Here is a 15,945-nt window from a genome sequence, read left to right on the forward strand (position 1 = left end):
TAGCCCAATCTAGTGGACATAGCCTCATCTAGTGGACATATGCAAATAACCTTATCTAGTTGACATAGGCACATAGCCTTATCTAGTGGACATAGCCTCAACTAGTGGACATAAGCACATAGCCTTATCTAGTGGACATAGCCCAATCTAGTGGACATAGCCTCATCTAGTGGACATATGCAAATAACCTTATCTAGTGGACATAGCCTCATCTAGTGGACATAGCCTCATCTAGTGGACATAGCCTCATCTAGTGGACATAGGCTCATCTAGTGGACATAGCCTCATCTAGTAGACGTAGCCTCATCTAGTGGACATCCCTTTATCTAGTGGACATCCCTTTATCTAGTGAACATCCCCTTATCTAATGGACATAGCCTCATCTAGTGGACATCCCCTTATCTAGTGGACATAGCTAGTTTCCAATTCATTAAAAGAGGCTTGTATTATTATCCATGTAAGGCATAATACAGAAAAATAAGAATAATTTTTCTGTATTCTACTTCAAAGAATAATCGGGCTTCAAGTGTGTAACCATTGTTACGAATAATGACATTGAAGCACTCAGCAATGGTTAATGATGTGCTATCCAGTGGTGTTACTAGTAAAGTTCTCCTCTCAGACCTTGCGATCTAATGGGCAGATGTCTTATATGTGTTTGTCCTTGCAAATGGATTAAGAAATATGTTGTCTGAATAGTTGGAACCGCCTAGGCCCTAGTTGTGATCAAGTGTATGACAAAGTGATATAAATAGATATTTCGAATTAATTAAAGCAAAAGAATCATGCTCGAATGTCACAAAGTACATGTCCCCCCTTACCTCCGTGCCCGTTGTGGCAAGCGTATATGACCCATGCTACACACAGCGCCCACGTGGGTCTGACCAGGGCCTCATAGAGCGACTGCTGCCATGGCAACCACAGGTCAGAGTTCATCTTCCACTGGATGTGGTTGATAAGTACGAGAAAGACGCCCACGGATAGTGACGTCACCCATAAAATGATCACGACAGGCTGAAAGGAACACGAATATATAGTGTATTAAACTCACCAAGTCCTTAGAGACACACAGTTATCAACTAACCAAGACACACAGTTATCAACTAACCAAGACACATAGTTATCAACTAACCAAGACACACAGTTATCAACTAACCAAGACACACAGTTATCAACTAACCAAGACACACAGTTATCAACTAACCAAGACACACAGTTATCAACTAACCAAGACACACAGTTATCAACTAACCAAGACACACAGTTATCAACTAACCAAGACACATAGTTATCAACTAACCAAGACACATAGTTATCAACTAACCAAGACACATAGTTATCAACTAACCAAGACACACAGTTATCAACTAACCAAGACACATAGTTATCAACTAACCAAGACACATAGTTATCAACTAACCAAGACACATACTTATCAACTAACCAAGACACATAGTTATCAACTAACCAAGACACATAGTTATCAACTAACCAAGACACATAGTTATCAACTAACCAAGACACATAGTTATCAACTAACCAAGACACATAGTTATCAACTAACCAAGACACATAGTTATCAACTAACCAAGACACATAGTTATCAACTAACCAAGACACATAGTTATCAACTAACCAAGACACATACTTATCAACTAACCAAGCCGTTCCAAAAGAACCTAAGTATCTGGTTTGCGCTGAAAGGGAATATGAATACTTTATTCCCAAACTTATCAAATTTGTATTTATATTGGTTCATACTTAAACTGGTAAAAGACAGATTGAAGACTTGGGAGACAAAGCCTTGGATAAATCCTTGCAGCTGAACGTAGTGCCTGTATGTTATGTTTAGAAGTGTAAGGGTTAATGAGCCACTATTTAGTGCGTGTATGTTATGTTTAGAAGTGTAAGGGTTAATGAGCCACTATTTAGTGCGTGTATGTTATGTTTAGAAGTGTAAGGGTTAATGAGCCACTATTTAGTGCGTGTATGTTATGTTTAGAAGTGTAAGGGTTAATGAGCCACTATTTAGTGCGTGTATGTTATGTTTAGAAGTGTAAGGGTTAATGAGCCACTATTTAGTGCCTGTATGTTATGCTTAGAAGTGTAAGGTTAATGAGCCACTATTTAGTGCGTGTATGTTATGTTTAGAAGTGTAAGGTTAATGAGCCACTATTTGCTTTTCCTAGTCTCAAAATCCACCGAGAGACGAGTGTCGAGAATCAAAGTTAAGTGTGAATGATGTCATTGGTCAACAATGGTAACATTTTGGGGTTACGAGTCATATCCGTTACCTCTGTAGATCTCTATTCGACCCCATCCACAGCGAAAGGGGAAAAATTATTTCAATTTGAAAACTTGGTCTTCAAATATTTATCAAACAAAATAGGAAAGGTTTAAAAACGCTACCTATTTCCAACTCTTACATTTGAAAAGCAATGTTTACTAACTAGAACCCAGACTCCAGTCAGGTATCCAGTAAATGACTAACATTACCAAACTTACCGTAGACATTGGCTTCTGCTCGGGATTGTAATACATATTTACAGCCAGCAACATGCCGATACCATAGGCAGCCACACGCGTGTAGGGCATGGAATAGACGTAGCTCCAGTATTCCAGAAACCTTAAGTCCATTCTAGGAATGTATGGAAGATTTTCATATTTAAATTTAAATAGGTAGCTTTCAGGTGTATCCGGTTAAAAAATTATTTTTTTTTCAAAGGTAGACCCATTTTTGTGCTTAGTAGAATCATTTTTTTTTGTTTAGAGTTTCAGTGACACTATGCATGTTTTGTTTTCACATGTAGAACTAGAAGCTTAAACGACATAGAAATATATAGACTGGCCAACAACACACCAGTTTTATTCGCTCATATTTCATTATGCTATTGATATCGATTGAAAAAAAAAATATTGTTAAGTTTTCTATCAAACAAAACCTTGTGATCTTCAGTTTAAGAACCTTACAAGCCTTGTACATATTCTGTCTCTTTGTCTTTATCACTCTCTTAGTCTCTCACTCTCTCTCTCTCTCTCTCTGTCACTTATATGTCTCTGTGCTAAACCAATACCAAAGCCCTAGTCTACCGGACCCGTGTGATGAGCATTCTGCCATACGGTAATGAAACATGTTCAACCTACTCATGGCAGGGAAAAAAAAGCTAAATACCTTCCATCCCCGATGCTTAAGGCGGATTTTCAAACTAAGGTGGCAGGATAAAAGAACCAATGAGGAAGTGCTGCGAAGAACCGCTGGTCGTCCACTTCTAAGGTATACTGACATGCAAACGCGACATGGAGCTCTTCAAAGTCAACACTAACAAGCACAAAGGAAGAGTCCTAGATTACAGAGGGCATACACACCAGTATTAGACAGAAGGGTGAAAGTGCTACATTGCCTGGTAATTTCAGATACCTAACCTCTGACCGCAACTGTGAATCGAAGATTGGCCTCTTTAGTCACATGAGAAGTTGCAAAGGGAAATAAACATCACTTGAGACGTACATTACCAGACACAAACCTTTATATTTAAAAAGTGTTTATACTTAAAGAAAAATAAAAGTAAAATGGGTTTACTTACAACACGAACTGGCCACCGTTAAGATACTCGGCCACGAAGGCCGAGGCAGCTCCCACAAAGCACAGGGAAACCAGCATAGCAACACCAACCTTGCGACTCCTGTTTATGAAAGAAAACAAATGCAGAGTTAGGTCTTCGGCTTGTTGATTGATATTTACTTGAAATAATGTTGGCTTTACACTACTTTCATTGATAATAAAATAGTTTCATTGAAAGCTTTTCACTAGGCGAGGATACAACGGAACTTTTCCCGGCTTCAAAGTGACACTCTCAACGAAACGTCTTTCAGTAGACACGGACAGGCTAGGAGGTAAAAGGAACAGTTCCACTAGAGGCTTCCACAGAACGTTCAGGAGAAAGACATTGCACTTGGGCAGGAGGAACCGTTTTAATTCCTATGCAGTTCCTCACGGGGGTCGCATGCTGCTGCGGTGGCCCTTTTAGGTTTAAATTGCAGGAATACGGAGGAATCTCTTGTGAGTTCGGCGTCCGGCCTCTCCGGAAAAGGGGAAACAACGAAGTGGCTCAAGGAGCAGTGTTCCACACTAAAAGGTTGTGATTGTGATCGTCTAGTAATAATTATTCTAGATGATATGACACCTAGGACAAGTGAAGTGCCAAGCTCTGAATCCTGGGTAAATTTGTTCTCTTAAGGTCAAAGGCTAGAATAGGGCGCAATCTCGATAAAGCTCGTTTTGTTAGACAAATTTAGCATTTTTGTTCCTGCTGATGATTAGTGCATTAAGAAAAAACTCAGCGACATGCAGAAAATGACTGAACTACATTATTTGATATAGGAAATAAGCAAAAATCTAGAACCAAAAAGTCCTAAGGCAATAGATAGTCCTTAGGTCTGAAGCCAAAATATGATATATATATATATATATATATATATATATTATATATGCCATGGTTAGTTTATAACAATGTCCTCTTTGTTAAGAACATTAGAGAAAGAGAGAAAGAGAGAGGGGGGGGGGGGGAGACTGTGAAAAAGACAGAGAGAGAGAGAGACAGAGAGACAGAGATAGAAACAAAGAAAGAGAGATAGTTATATATTATGGTGTATTAATATGTGAATAAAGTATATAAAATAGAAACTACTTGAATCTGTTATTCTGTCATGTATCTTCTAGAGTACAAGTATGTAATATGTGTGACTAGAGGTTTTATCCCATTTTATGCTGTGAATGTTTTAAATGTACAACTTACTTGTATGTGGCGTAAATAAAGACAGGGGAAATAATGTACAGCTGCATATCAACAGACATGTACCAGGACCAGGTCATACACTGAAACGAAAACAAAAATAAAACATAACGAACAAGTCATGAAATAAAATTAAAATTTATAAAATTAAAATATCAAGAAAATTTTGATACAAATTATGAACAGATGAAGCAATGTGCAGCCCACGTCCAGAGAGCTTCGTACATGAGATACATTAGTTGTTTTTTAAATAATTATTTCAGGAAAACTGATAATAAGAAAGATATTGATTGCTAATAAAAAAAAGTGAAATAGCATGTATATATTTGGGCTAGCCCTTGCAATTGGAGACTAGACCCCCCTCCCTTGAAATCAATAAAACAAACATAATAATGTAATCTTGTCATAATTAATTGCAACGCTTATTACTTCGATAATCAAACTTTCTATTTACACAAACCTCGTCTCCTATCCCCCCCCCAACCCGCATTTTATTTTCTGATTCTGCCTCTGCCCATTAATGAGCCCATCCTAATCCTAATTACAAAAGATAGATCAAACACCGACCAGTGAAATAACCGATGATTTGTACTTTAGTCTGAAATGAAATTACTTTATTTTTTACATGAGACTAAATTTGTTGTACAAATACACTATGTAGTATTTTGAGTTTATGAGTACCGATACATTCGCTGGTGACACGTTTATGGCTCAAGGGCAACAAATCAGATTCCAGAAAAATGTATTAGGGAACATGTTCCATTAACGCCGACATCAACATTTTTTTCCCTAGCATCACTTACTGTTGTACTCATCAGATACATATGTGCAATGTTACATAGTTACAAAGTTATATTTACCTTTTTATCTGGCCTGTAAAAATTATTGACATAGAAAAGATGGGACCACCATTTGTCTTTGCATTCTTCAAACTCCTCGAAGTTGTCTGCCTTGAGTGGCCCTCTGACTATGTGGTCATACAAATTGGTCCCTACGGCAAGCACCATCATGTACATTGGCGTCAACCTTTGGATTTCATTGACAAGTTACATAGAGCGTCTAAATGAACTAGCGCCTAAAATGTATTTAATTAGCATGCTGTATCACAGAACAAGTTTAAAGTTGCGTGAATGAATGTATTATGCAAATTAAATGACTACGTTTTATTTGTATTTTAGTTTTTATTGTCAATGACATTCGTGCCTCCAGTAATTTGTTGTTTCAAAAGAATAACTGATCAAATAACCATTTAAATAAACATGGAAACAAACAAACAAAAACATGGGCCAATGGTTTTTCCAGTTCCTCGGTGATAAACTGAATCATTTTATTTATCAATAGTATTGTTTTGTATCGTTTCTAAAAAATGTGATTTCTCTTTCGTTGTATTTTTAAAAATTGTATTTGGTTTTCATTGTCACTAAGAGATCTATTTATATCACACAACTTCTAAGCCATAGTTCTTAGATAGAAATTGTATTATTCCATTATTTATAATATTTTAAAAAAATCAAATTCTTCACTTGCCATCTCATTTTTGGATGACAGATTAAAAATGTCTATATAAATCTATTTATATTTATATTAGGTCTATATAAATCTAGTTACGTACAAGAAAAGAACACAAAATGTCCCCTGCCCCAACTTTGCGCCAAAAGTTACAAACCTCTAAAAGTTACATACCCCCAAAGGTTACATACCGCCAAAGGTTACAAACTGCCAAAAGTTACTTACCGCCAAAAGTTACATACCGCCAAAAGTTACTTACCGCCAAGGGTTACAAACCGCCAAAGGTTACAAACCGCCAAAAGTTACATAACGCCAAAAGTTACTTACCGCCAAAAGTTACTTACCGCCAAAAGCTACATACCGCCAAAAGCTACTTACCGCCAAAAGTTACTTACCGCCAAGGGTTACAAACCGCCAAGGGTTACAAACCGCCAAAAGTTACATACCGCCAAATGTTACATACCGCCAAAAGTTACTTACCGCCAAAAGTTACTTACCGCCAAAAGCTACATACCGCCAAAAGCTACTTACCGCCAAAAGTTACTTACCGCCAAGGGTTACAAACCGCCAAGGGTTACAAACCGCCAAAAGTTACTTACCGCCAAAAGTTACTTACCGCCAAAAGTTACTTACCGCCAAAAGTTACATACCGCCAAAAGTTACTTACCTCCAAAAGTTACTTACCGCCAAAAGTTACATGCCGCCAAAAGTTACATGCCGCCAAAAGTTACATACCGCCAAAAGTTACCTACCGCCAAAAGTTACATACCACCAAAAGCTACTTACCGCCAAAAGTTATTTACCGCCAAAAGGTTACATACCACCAAAAGAGACATACCGCCAAAAGTTACATACCGCCAAAATCGATGTAGAAAAAATGTCAACCAAAACATTGGTTTTGCTCTGGTCTCCATGGTCCTCAGTGTGATGTACATGACCAAGAAACCACTTGGGAATAAGATAAAGGAGAGACTTATACCTTAAGCTTATAAACACTGAAAAACGAGAAGCTTTTATTATTTTTTCTATGACTTTCTAGTATAAATTATTTTTTTTATGCTCTATCTTGTACATCAAATATCATATATGCTTTACATTTATTTTAAAGCTGTACTGTGGCATGGCGCAGTGTGGCCGATGTATTCTCAATATAAGGGAGGAATTCAAAAGGTTCTGGGGGCTCCGAATCCAACAAGTTAGGCTTTTTGTTTTGTTTTGTAAACATTCGACCTAGATCATAGTAATTAAGATGTTTCCAGTCAGGCGACCCAATTGCCTTGTAACTAGATACATTGAGGTATATTTTGATAGTATGGTAAAAGTATTATTTCCTTTTGTTCTTCTTATTCTCTGAAAGTAAGGATGTTGCTGCAGTCGAAGTATTAATTATATTTGTTCTTCTTATTCTCTGAAAGTAAGGTGTTATTGTGGTCAAAGTATAAATTCTATTTGTTCTTCCAGACCTGATAACGAAGAATGTATCTACGGCCAAGTGTGCCGAGCCCACCAGGTGAAAGGTTAAACTTGATGATCTAATGACCAGTTCTGCCGTGTTTTCTGTGAAAGAGAAATACATAGATTTGCTTAGCGTATATTACATTTACCTCTGTCTCAGACATTTTTTTACGAGGTATCACCACATAAACAAAGCTAGGGATCTATAGAGCTATCATCCTCCCTACATTACTATGTCTCAGAAAAGTGGACAGTGTACAGAAAACATGCAAAGAAACTAAACCACTTCCACATGACATGTCTAAGAAAAATACAGAATGTTAAAAGGCAAGAAAAAATACCAGATACTGAAGTCCTTCGAAGAGCGGGTCTGCAAAGCATCCACACAATCCTGATGCAGTCCCAGCTGCGATGGGTAGGACACGTCTGCAGAATGGAAGACCGCCGCATCCCTAAACGACTCCTGTATGGCCAATTAGGGAAGGAAAGCGCTCGCAAGGCGGTCAAAGAAAACACTTCAGGGACACCCTCAAAGCTTCTATGAAAGCGTTCAGTATAGACCCAGCCACCTGGGAAACAGAGGCACATGACAGAGCATCATGGCGTCGCGCTGTGAAAACTGGCGCACAGGTTGCTGAAGAAAAGAGAACAGTGCTGGCAGGAGAAAAACGCTAAAGAAAAGCAAGGCCAATGACACTAGCTCCAGCTGGAATAACCTGCTGAGTGTGCAGCCGAACATTCCAAGCTCACATGCTGACATGAGGAGGCATAAAACCCCAGTGCAAAGCCCTCAGCCCCCTGGATGACAAAAGTGGTCATCATCGAGCCACGATGGACGAACCATATTACATTTACATACAGTTATATCTATTGAAATAAAAAAAATATTACAATTGAGTTCATTCAAAAACACAGCCGATTCTAAATTCCTATCAGAGAGGGATGGTGCAGATGAAAACAAAGTTTGTTGAGTTAAAAATATTTTTTTTCAACCCTTCCTTCCCCTACAGCCAAACAAAACGTAGGTAGAGGACTTACTAAAAATAATATTTGCTTCGTCTAGCAGTCCGCCGTAAGTGTAACAGTGTCCGGCAACAATCCAGGCCATGCTGACCACCTTCATCCCCTGCGGTGAGATACACAATTTTAAGGAAGTTAGTGTGCATTCTGAACAAAATCGGATCTGTTATAGACCAAAATTAGGAGAAAATTCAACATATAGATCAAACAAGGACACGACGTTATATATATTAAAGGCACTATTTGTATGACTTAGCTGAGTTATATTTTTAAACTACGTTGAAAGCAAATAAATTACAAGATGCAATGTCATAAAATATATATTCAAAGTAAACCCTAAAACCTACTCAATGTAATACTTAAACCATTTCAGTTTTACCATAAACCATTCGAATTAATGAATTCCCCGCATGATGGGTGACAATCTGACAAGCACTTGCAATAATACTAGTAATGATAATAATAATAATAATAGTTATTATCCATAAGGAAATTAGTCTTACTATTTGTGCATAACACCAAACAAAACATTATAGCTATAGAAAACCAAAATATACATTCACACCAGATTCACTCATAATTTACATGTAAAATGTTTATACCAGATAGTTGCATTTTATATAATGATTTATGTATCATGTTGACAAAAATTTTCAAAATGATAAAAATCTAGCGATGTTTCTATAAAAAGTAAAGTTCCCCTTTCAGATCGTTCGATCTATGGGCAGATGTTTTTTTTTGGTGGGAAGGGGGGCACGGTTAACGAGGGTGTCATGTGGCCAGCACAACCAACAACCGCCTTTACTTATCCCAACCAATGTCAGGTACCCATTATAGTTGGCAAAACTTGGGAGCGCCCTCAAAGTTTTTAAATTTAAAAAATCCCAAATCTGCAGCCAAGAGCTCACCGTCGCGCCCCCATGATGTTTACATAAACGCAGGTTTATTTTTTTTCCTCATGACTAGATGTGGCTTTTGATTGAACATTTGCATCCACTCCCATTTTTTCATTACCTGTATGCAGGTAAAAGTTTCTCTAGTGGTGTCAGCATCAATAAGGCGAAGGAAATTGGAGTAGAAGGACAGGCGATTGATCAGATCTTCAACTGTGGAGATCAAATACACAAACACTAGAATACAATTCAATGGCTTTGCACAAGACTGTAAGCAGGACATATGGCCGAAGAGAAGTAAGCAAAATGTCATTGGAAGTCCCAATTATGTTGGCTGAATAGGTAAGTGTTTGGCTTCCGAACCTAGGGTCCTGGGTTCGCATCTTGTTGAAGACTGAGTTTTAAATTTCGGGATTTTTAGGGCGCCCCAAGTCCACCCACCTCTAATGGGTACCTGACTTTATTTGGGGGAAATTAAAGGCTGCTTGTCGTTGTGCTGGCCACGTGACACCCTGCTAATTAACAGATGGTCACAGAAACAGATGAGCTTAACATCGCAAGGTCTGAAAGGGGAACATTACTAAATAATAGAGGTGCATGGAGTAAAGAACTAATCAATATTGGTATAATATGAAATGTTTTTATATGCTAGTTCAGATGGTCGCCTTCAGTCAGGCTGTGGGCTATGTCAGTCTTCAGTCTTTTTGTGAGCGTGAAGTTCAAAAGTATGAGATGAATGACATGATAGTCTGGGCTAGGCAGACAGAGAAAACTATGAGATCAAAGCACAAAAGAGATACTTCTCAATCCAAAGACAGACGAATAAAGAAAGAAGGTATGCAAATCATGTGTTTTGCCCCAAATGGTTCAACAAGCTAAGGGATAGGTGAAGCTTAACGAGTTTTACTTATAGTCAGGAATGTTGCCTCTTCTCCGTGACGCAGTCTCCCTCCTCCCCCACTCCCCCCCCCCCACACCCCAGACACAGAAACTGATACACTTTAAGCTAATGTTAATTCTTGTCTTGTGGTAGTTTAATGAGAACGTAGATCTAGCAAAGCTGTTGTTGTTTTTGTGTGTGTCTCTAAAGAATGAAAGTAACTTAAAAGAAGATCTTCAAACGTTGGAGACACACTTACTGGGGGAGGGGGAAGTTAATCAGTGTTGTACCCTTCATATCCCTTGATTTCTCCCTTTAATGTCATTGTGGCTAGGACAACACTGTCAATATGTTTCTGTGGAAGCTCTCTAAAGACTGTAGATTATAGTTTTGAGAATAAAAAAGCTTCTAATCGATTTAGACAGTATCTTAACAAGAAGAAAATCAATTGAATATTTTTACATAATTGTGTGGCAATGGCAGGACAGGTCACTTATGGAATTTTATAAAAGTAGAATTTTTTTTTATCAAAGTGTATTTGTACATGTGTGTGTGTGTTTCTTTTATTTATTTTTGACGAAGACTTCAGTTGAATGAAGCCCGTGTGAGAAAATTGCGTTGCCTATGTATTTCAATCTACAAAAAAATTGAACAGGGAAAAGAAAGATGCAGACAGAAAAGCAATGTGAAACACCTAGGAAGGACGAAGAAGGTATAGAATATAGAAATACATTATACTCAAGACAAATTACAGATAGGAATGGAGAAATGCGCCCAACATATCATGTTTAGTGCCCCACCAGTCTAACGGTCTAAAGGAAACGTGAAGGGGAATTTATAAAGTAGAATGTAATATTGAAGCTGGTACTTGCACTGAAATGTTTTCTTTCTGTATGCACTGATACACTTTGGTTTGTATCAAACACGGAATCAAGGGGTGGGAACCTTATGGGTTGTGGCACATTTGTATTCTTGAACCTGGACCAACATCTATAATCTAGCTACTCTATAGATGCCTGGTTGTGTACATACAGTAAAGTAAACAAAAAAATACACCTTTCAGACTTTGCGATCTATAGGGCAAAAGATGTAAAGCTCATCAGCTTCCATGGCAAACGGTTAACAAGGGTGTCATGTAGCCAGCACAACAACCAATTTCCTTTATTTCCCCAACGAATATCAGGTACCTATTAGAGTTTGGTCGACTCAAGGGAGACATAAAATTCACAGATTCGAACCCGAGACTACTCGGTTCGGAAGCCAAGCGCTTTACCATTCAGACTCCACGCCGCTGGTTTACATTAACTACGGAATTACAGAGATATACCGACCATTACCGAGATTGGAACCCAGGACTTTTGATTTGTTGGACAAGAGATTCAATTCTCAACGATACTTTTGAAAAATACATTTATTTAAACGATGAGTTTAGACCAAAAAAAATCACTGCGACAGAAAGATGTAGAAAATGTTTTCCTATAATTTTCTTTTTAGGATGATGCTAATTATTAGTCACCAGTTTTCGGTGAGATCAAAAACCTAACCACGAAAAAGAGCGTCTGCTACTTCTCTTTGCAACATTTCTCTTATTCTCTTATTTCTCTTCTCTTCTTACTCAGTTTCAAAGTGAAAAGATAATTTATTTATAGTCAGGTAAATGTACCTATTGATTTAGGCTTTGGGACTTTGGAAGCCAGTGAATCACTGCCAGGCAATTCAACCGCGTCCTCTTCTACCGCGGCGTTCTGTTGCGAGTGTTGGCAAGAGTCCAGCTGTCCAACAACATCAGGTGATGGGATGTCCATCTCGAAAGCCCCTGGAACATAAAGAAATTACTACACCAAAGTAGGCCTACTGCAGTATGACTAAATTGGTTTTGCTTAACACTCATGCCATTCTAAATATGGAGATAATGAATTCAACAATGTATTATAGGCAATGTATAAGCTATACAACTCTTAGACTGTTACCCAATGAGGATTTTCATTGTTAAGTGAATCGAAGAAAATCCGGTTTAAGTATCTTTGGCAATAAAATACAACAAGAGAGATGAAAAAGTGAAAACGGTATTTATAAATGTGGGGCTATATAAGGTAACTATCTAAACGTAACAAAATGTATAAAGTTAAGAGACATGTTAAAATCGATTAACTAAGCAGATGAAGGAGCTCTACGCTGAAAGATCTATCTTGCCAACTAAATGGTCAATTTAATATTGTTATCAATATTTTAACACTTTAAACCCGTGATTTGACCTAATAGTGGGGAAGCGTGGTCAAGAATCTAAGTAGGGTTGAACTTGGCTTGACTTGGCTACCCATGAAGGGGTCGAGGTTCGACACCCGACTCGAGCAGAGTTGCGTTTACTGAGCGCCCTAAGGCAGCACGGAAAACCCACTCCCAGATATCCCCCCCCCCCCCCACTGGTCCACAAATGAGATTGGACCAAAGTGATCTGAGCATGCTATTTGCATGAAAGTAGCACTATATAAAAGCCATAATTTAATTAATTTATTTATTTAATTATGCTAATGTATCATACTCATATCGAATTGCATGGGACTAACTAATATTCACTTTCGTGCAATCCAAATAGAAAATCCGTACACATTTTTTTTTATTTATCAACATTCCTAAAAAAATTTATATATTTTTACTTGTAGGATGTATGTAGAATGTTGCCATATTTTGTTCTCTGTTACAAAATTTAGACAGAAAACTATGTTTACAACTAGAGCAAAACAAGTTTTTCAATGTCAAGAGAATGTCACAATGACATTCAGCATGACTCACTGTTGCAGTAATGATTGAGGAGGATAGTGTCCTTTTCAGGCTTCTTTTCTTGGAGGTTTCCTTTGTGGTGCCACCGGAACCATGGTCCGTGAAGTCTGTAGATATCCAACACCGAACATCCGGTCACTAGGATGAGAAATGTCACCAAGATGACTCTGAAACAGGAAGTAATTGAAACGTTCCTACTGGCAGTCAACCAAAACGTAGCCTGGATGTTAGAACAACTTTTTAAACTTGCATTTTATTACAACTAAAAAAAAAAACATAGTCAAGAATGAAACTTAAGGCATTGAACTCATGAGAAAGACTTGCATTCAATTTTTCTTGGCACAACAGGATTAAAAATAGCACTAATATTTGAGGTTGGAACTCAGCGTAGCAGCATAGCTCACTATTAAACATTTATAAAATAAACTTAAATGTAACAAAAGACCAAAAGGTAGATGTACTAACCAAGACATTTAATATTTTTGTTTTACAATACCAAAAAAAAAAAAATACAATAAATCTGTGGGAGAATATAGGCCCCTATATGTGTGTGTATTTGTTTCAGTGTAATGGAGAAGTGAACATTTTGATTATTTCCCTTCACCTCGCTGTTTACTTTACAAAACAATGTGGGCTATGAATTAGATCTTCAACAGAGATTGTACGTTTTTACAAAGCTTATATCAACTCACTCTGTCTGGTAAAAAGTTTGTACCTGTTATTTCCCCGACACCCAATTTCGGATCGAGCTGAAATTTTGCACAATTATTTCTTTTAACTGACAACACAAGAATCAATTTAAAAAATTAAACAATCAGTTAATTTACTAATAGTAATTATTTATTTTTGTTTGGGATCGAACAAGGGAAATAAATCGTACTTGACAGATGTGATGGTATAAGTCGGTATAAGATGAATAGGAACAGTTAAGTTAGGAGGCTTGAACAAGGGATAGAAATTTTACTAGACTGGTGGTGGTATAAGCTGAATTAGTCCCCTTTACAGGTCACCGCTAAACAGAAACTATTGGTAAAATATCATTAGTCGCACAGATTTATTGTTGTTGGTCTTGATCTTTTACAAATTTAATTACATGACTGATCCCAATAAATTAATACTGTATTAATACAATTACACTTCGTATAAGCTTTGTTGTTTGTTTTTTTTAAGTATTTTTGTTTTGTTTTTCTTGTTGTGCTCTGAGCTCCGACAGATAGACAGCACGAAAACAATAGCCTTTTTTTATATTCTTTTTATGGTGGCCTCTAAAAATGCACAAAAAATGAAAATTGCATCAAACTATGCATATTATAATATTATTCTACAATTCCAATGCAACATTACCTATACAACATTCAGAATCGTTTAACTAGCACTGCCCAGCACTTACATAGTAGCTACGGCCCCTGGGTCCTCAGATAATGATGGCTCATCAAAACACGTGACTTTATCGACTTCAAGTTCCAAAGCTGCCAGTGTACCTGTGACATTAAAGCGCATTCTTAAGGAATGGGGAACAGTAAGAGTGCCCAGGTGTCAGTGATGAAAACTTATTTTTCAATTCAATAGTATGGCTGAAGAAGTGTGAGTAAAACAATTTTCTGATATAGCGTGATAATGAGCTGTCTATTAAAGCAAGGCTAATGTTGATACTTGATCTATACAGTGTAGTTGAAATACTTCTGTAGTCTTTAGTGCCTACGTTTCTGTTTATCTACCAAAGTCATAGTTACTAGAAAGAATGGGAAATCTCTTTAAGCAAGCCAACCAAATTAAATTTGTATATAGAAAATAGAAATAAATGTATTTAAAATATTCTGGAAATGAAAATTAATGGCTCCATTCAATATTACAGATATATCCCAGCTCAATTTATTTTATAAAACTTTTTTTTTGCTGTATTTTTGTTTTTAATAAAGAAATAGTGAAAGACACATCTACCAAGTATAGCATGTTAGAGGTTTAATAACAGTCAATGGATATAGTTTCTCTCTTTTACTCTGTATAGGTTCAAAGTGAAAGGGATGTCTGTCTTATACATGTGTCCAGTAGAGAAAGCTAAAGTTAAATAGGTTTCCTTTTTTGATAGTATATTTCCGATATGGCAATGTATAGGAGACATAAACTACCAAAACTAACTATAAAACAGAGTATGATTAATAATTTATTTCTACAATAAATAGCTAAAGAATGGGTCAGAGACTTGATTCAATATCAGGAGAGTGTTGCACTAAGGGAGATAACTAAAACTATATACAACACAATCGACTGTCAAGAAGTTGACAAATGTATTCAACCTTTGTTAAGAAAAGCCTTGATGTCCTCCGAGTGGCATGAGTCCGGCACACAAATCCCCCAGTTGAAATTTAGGTAAAAACTTTGTTTCTCTGTCCAGAAAGTGTTGACTTCTTTCTGTGGAGACAGTGAAAAAGGTTTACCTCACAGTCAAACCAAGGTGTGGCTGACCGAATAGTGCATTCAAATCTAAGAAATAAAGTGGAATTCAAGGACCATGTCCAACAGGGACATTATCGCATCTATTGACTGTAACAAACATTCTAAGATGAGAATTGATTTCTATGTTCAATTAAGAAAACCATATAACACAAGATTA

The 15,945-nt window shown here is 37.2% G+C and overlaps 1 protein-coding gene across 1 annotated transcript in view; it reads right to left on the minus strand.

Moving 5' to 3' along the window:
* LOC106077345 (O-acyltransferase like protein-like) overlaps positions 1-15,945 on the minus strand; it is a 44,506-nt gene that overhangs the window by 2,248 nt on the left and 26,313 nt on the right. Inside the window, exons 5-17 of the mRNA XM_056007900.1 lie at positions 15,629-15,743; positions 14,722-14,812; positions 13,344-13,498; positions 12,214-12,366; positions 9,792-9,883; positions 8,796-8,883; positions 7,766-7,859; positions 7,158-7,250; positions 5,654-5,819; positions 4,797-4,876; positions 3,585-3,683; positions 2,506-2,638; positions 822-1,014 (exon numbers count right to left, since the gene is read on the minus strand). Coding sequence (XP_055863875.1) covers positions 822-1,014; positions 2,506-2,638; positions 3,585-3,683; positions 4,797-4,876; positions 5,654-5,819; positions 7,158-7,250; positions 7,766-7,859; positions 8,796-8,883; positions 9,792-9,883; positions 12,214-12,366; positions 13,344-13,498; positions 14,722-14,812; positions 15,629-15,743 — 1,552 coding nt within the window. The remainder of the gene's footprint in view (positions 1-821; positions 1,015-2,505; positions 2,639-3,584; positions 3,684-4,796; positions 4,877-5,653; positions 5,820-7,157; positions 7,251-7,765; positions 7,860-8,795; positions 8,884-9,791; positions 9,884-12,213; positions 12,367-13,343; positions 13,499-14,721; positions 14,813-15,628; positions 15,744-15,945) is intronic.

This window comes from Biomphalaria glabrata, chromosome 13 (genome assembly GCF_947242115.1).
Source record: "Biomphalaria glabrata chromosome 13, xgBioGlab47.1, whole genome shotgun sequence".
Taxonomy (NCBI): domain Eukaryota; kingdom Metazoa; phylum Mollusca; class Gastropoda; family Planorbidae; genus Biomphalaria; species Biomphalaria glabrata.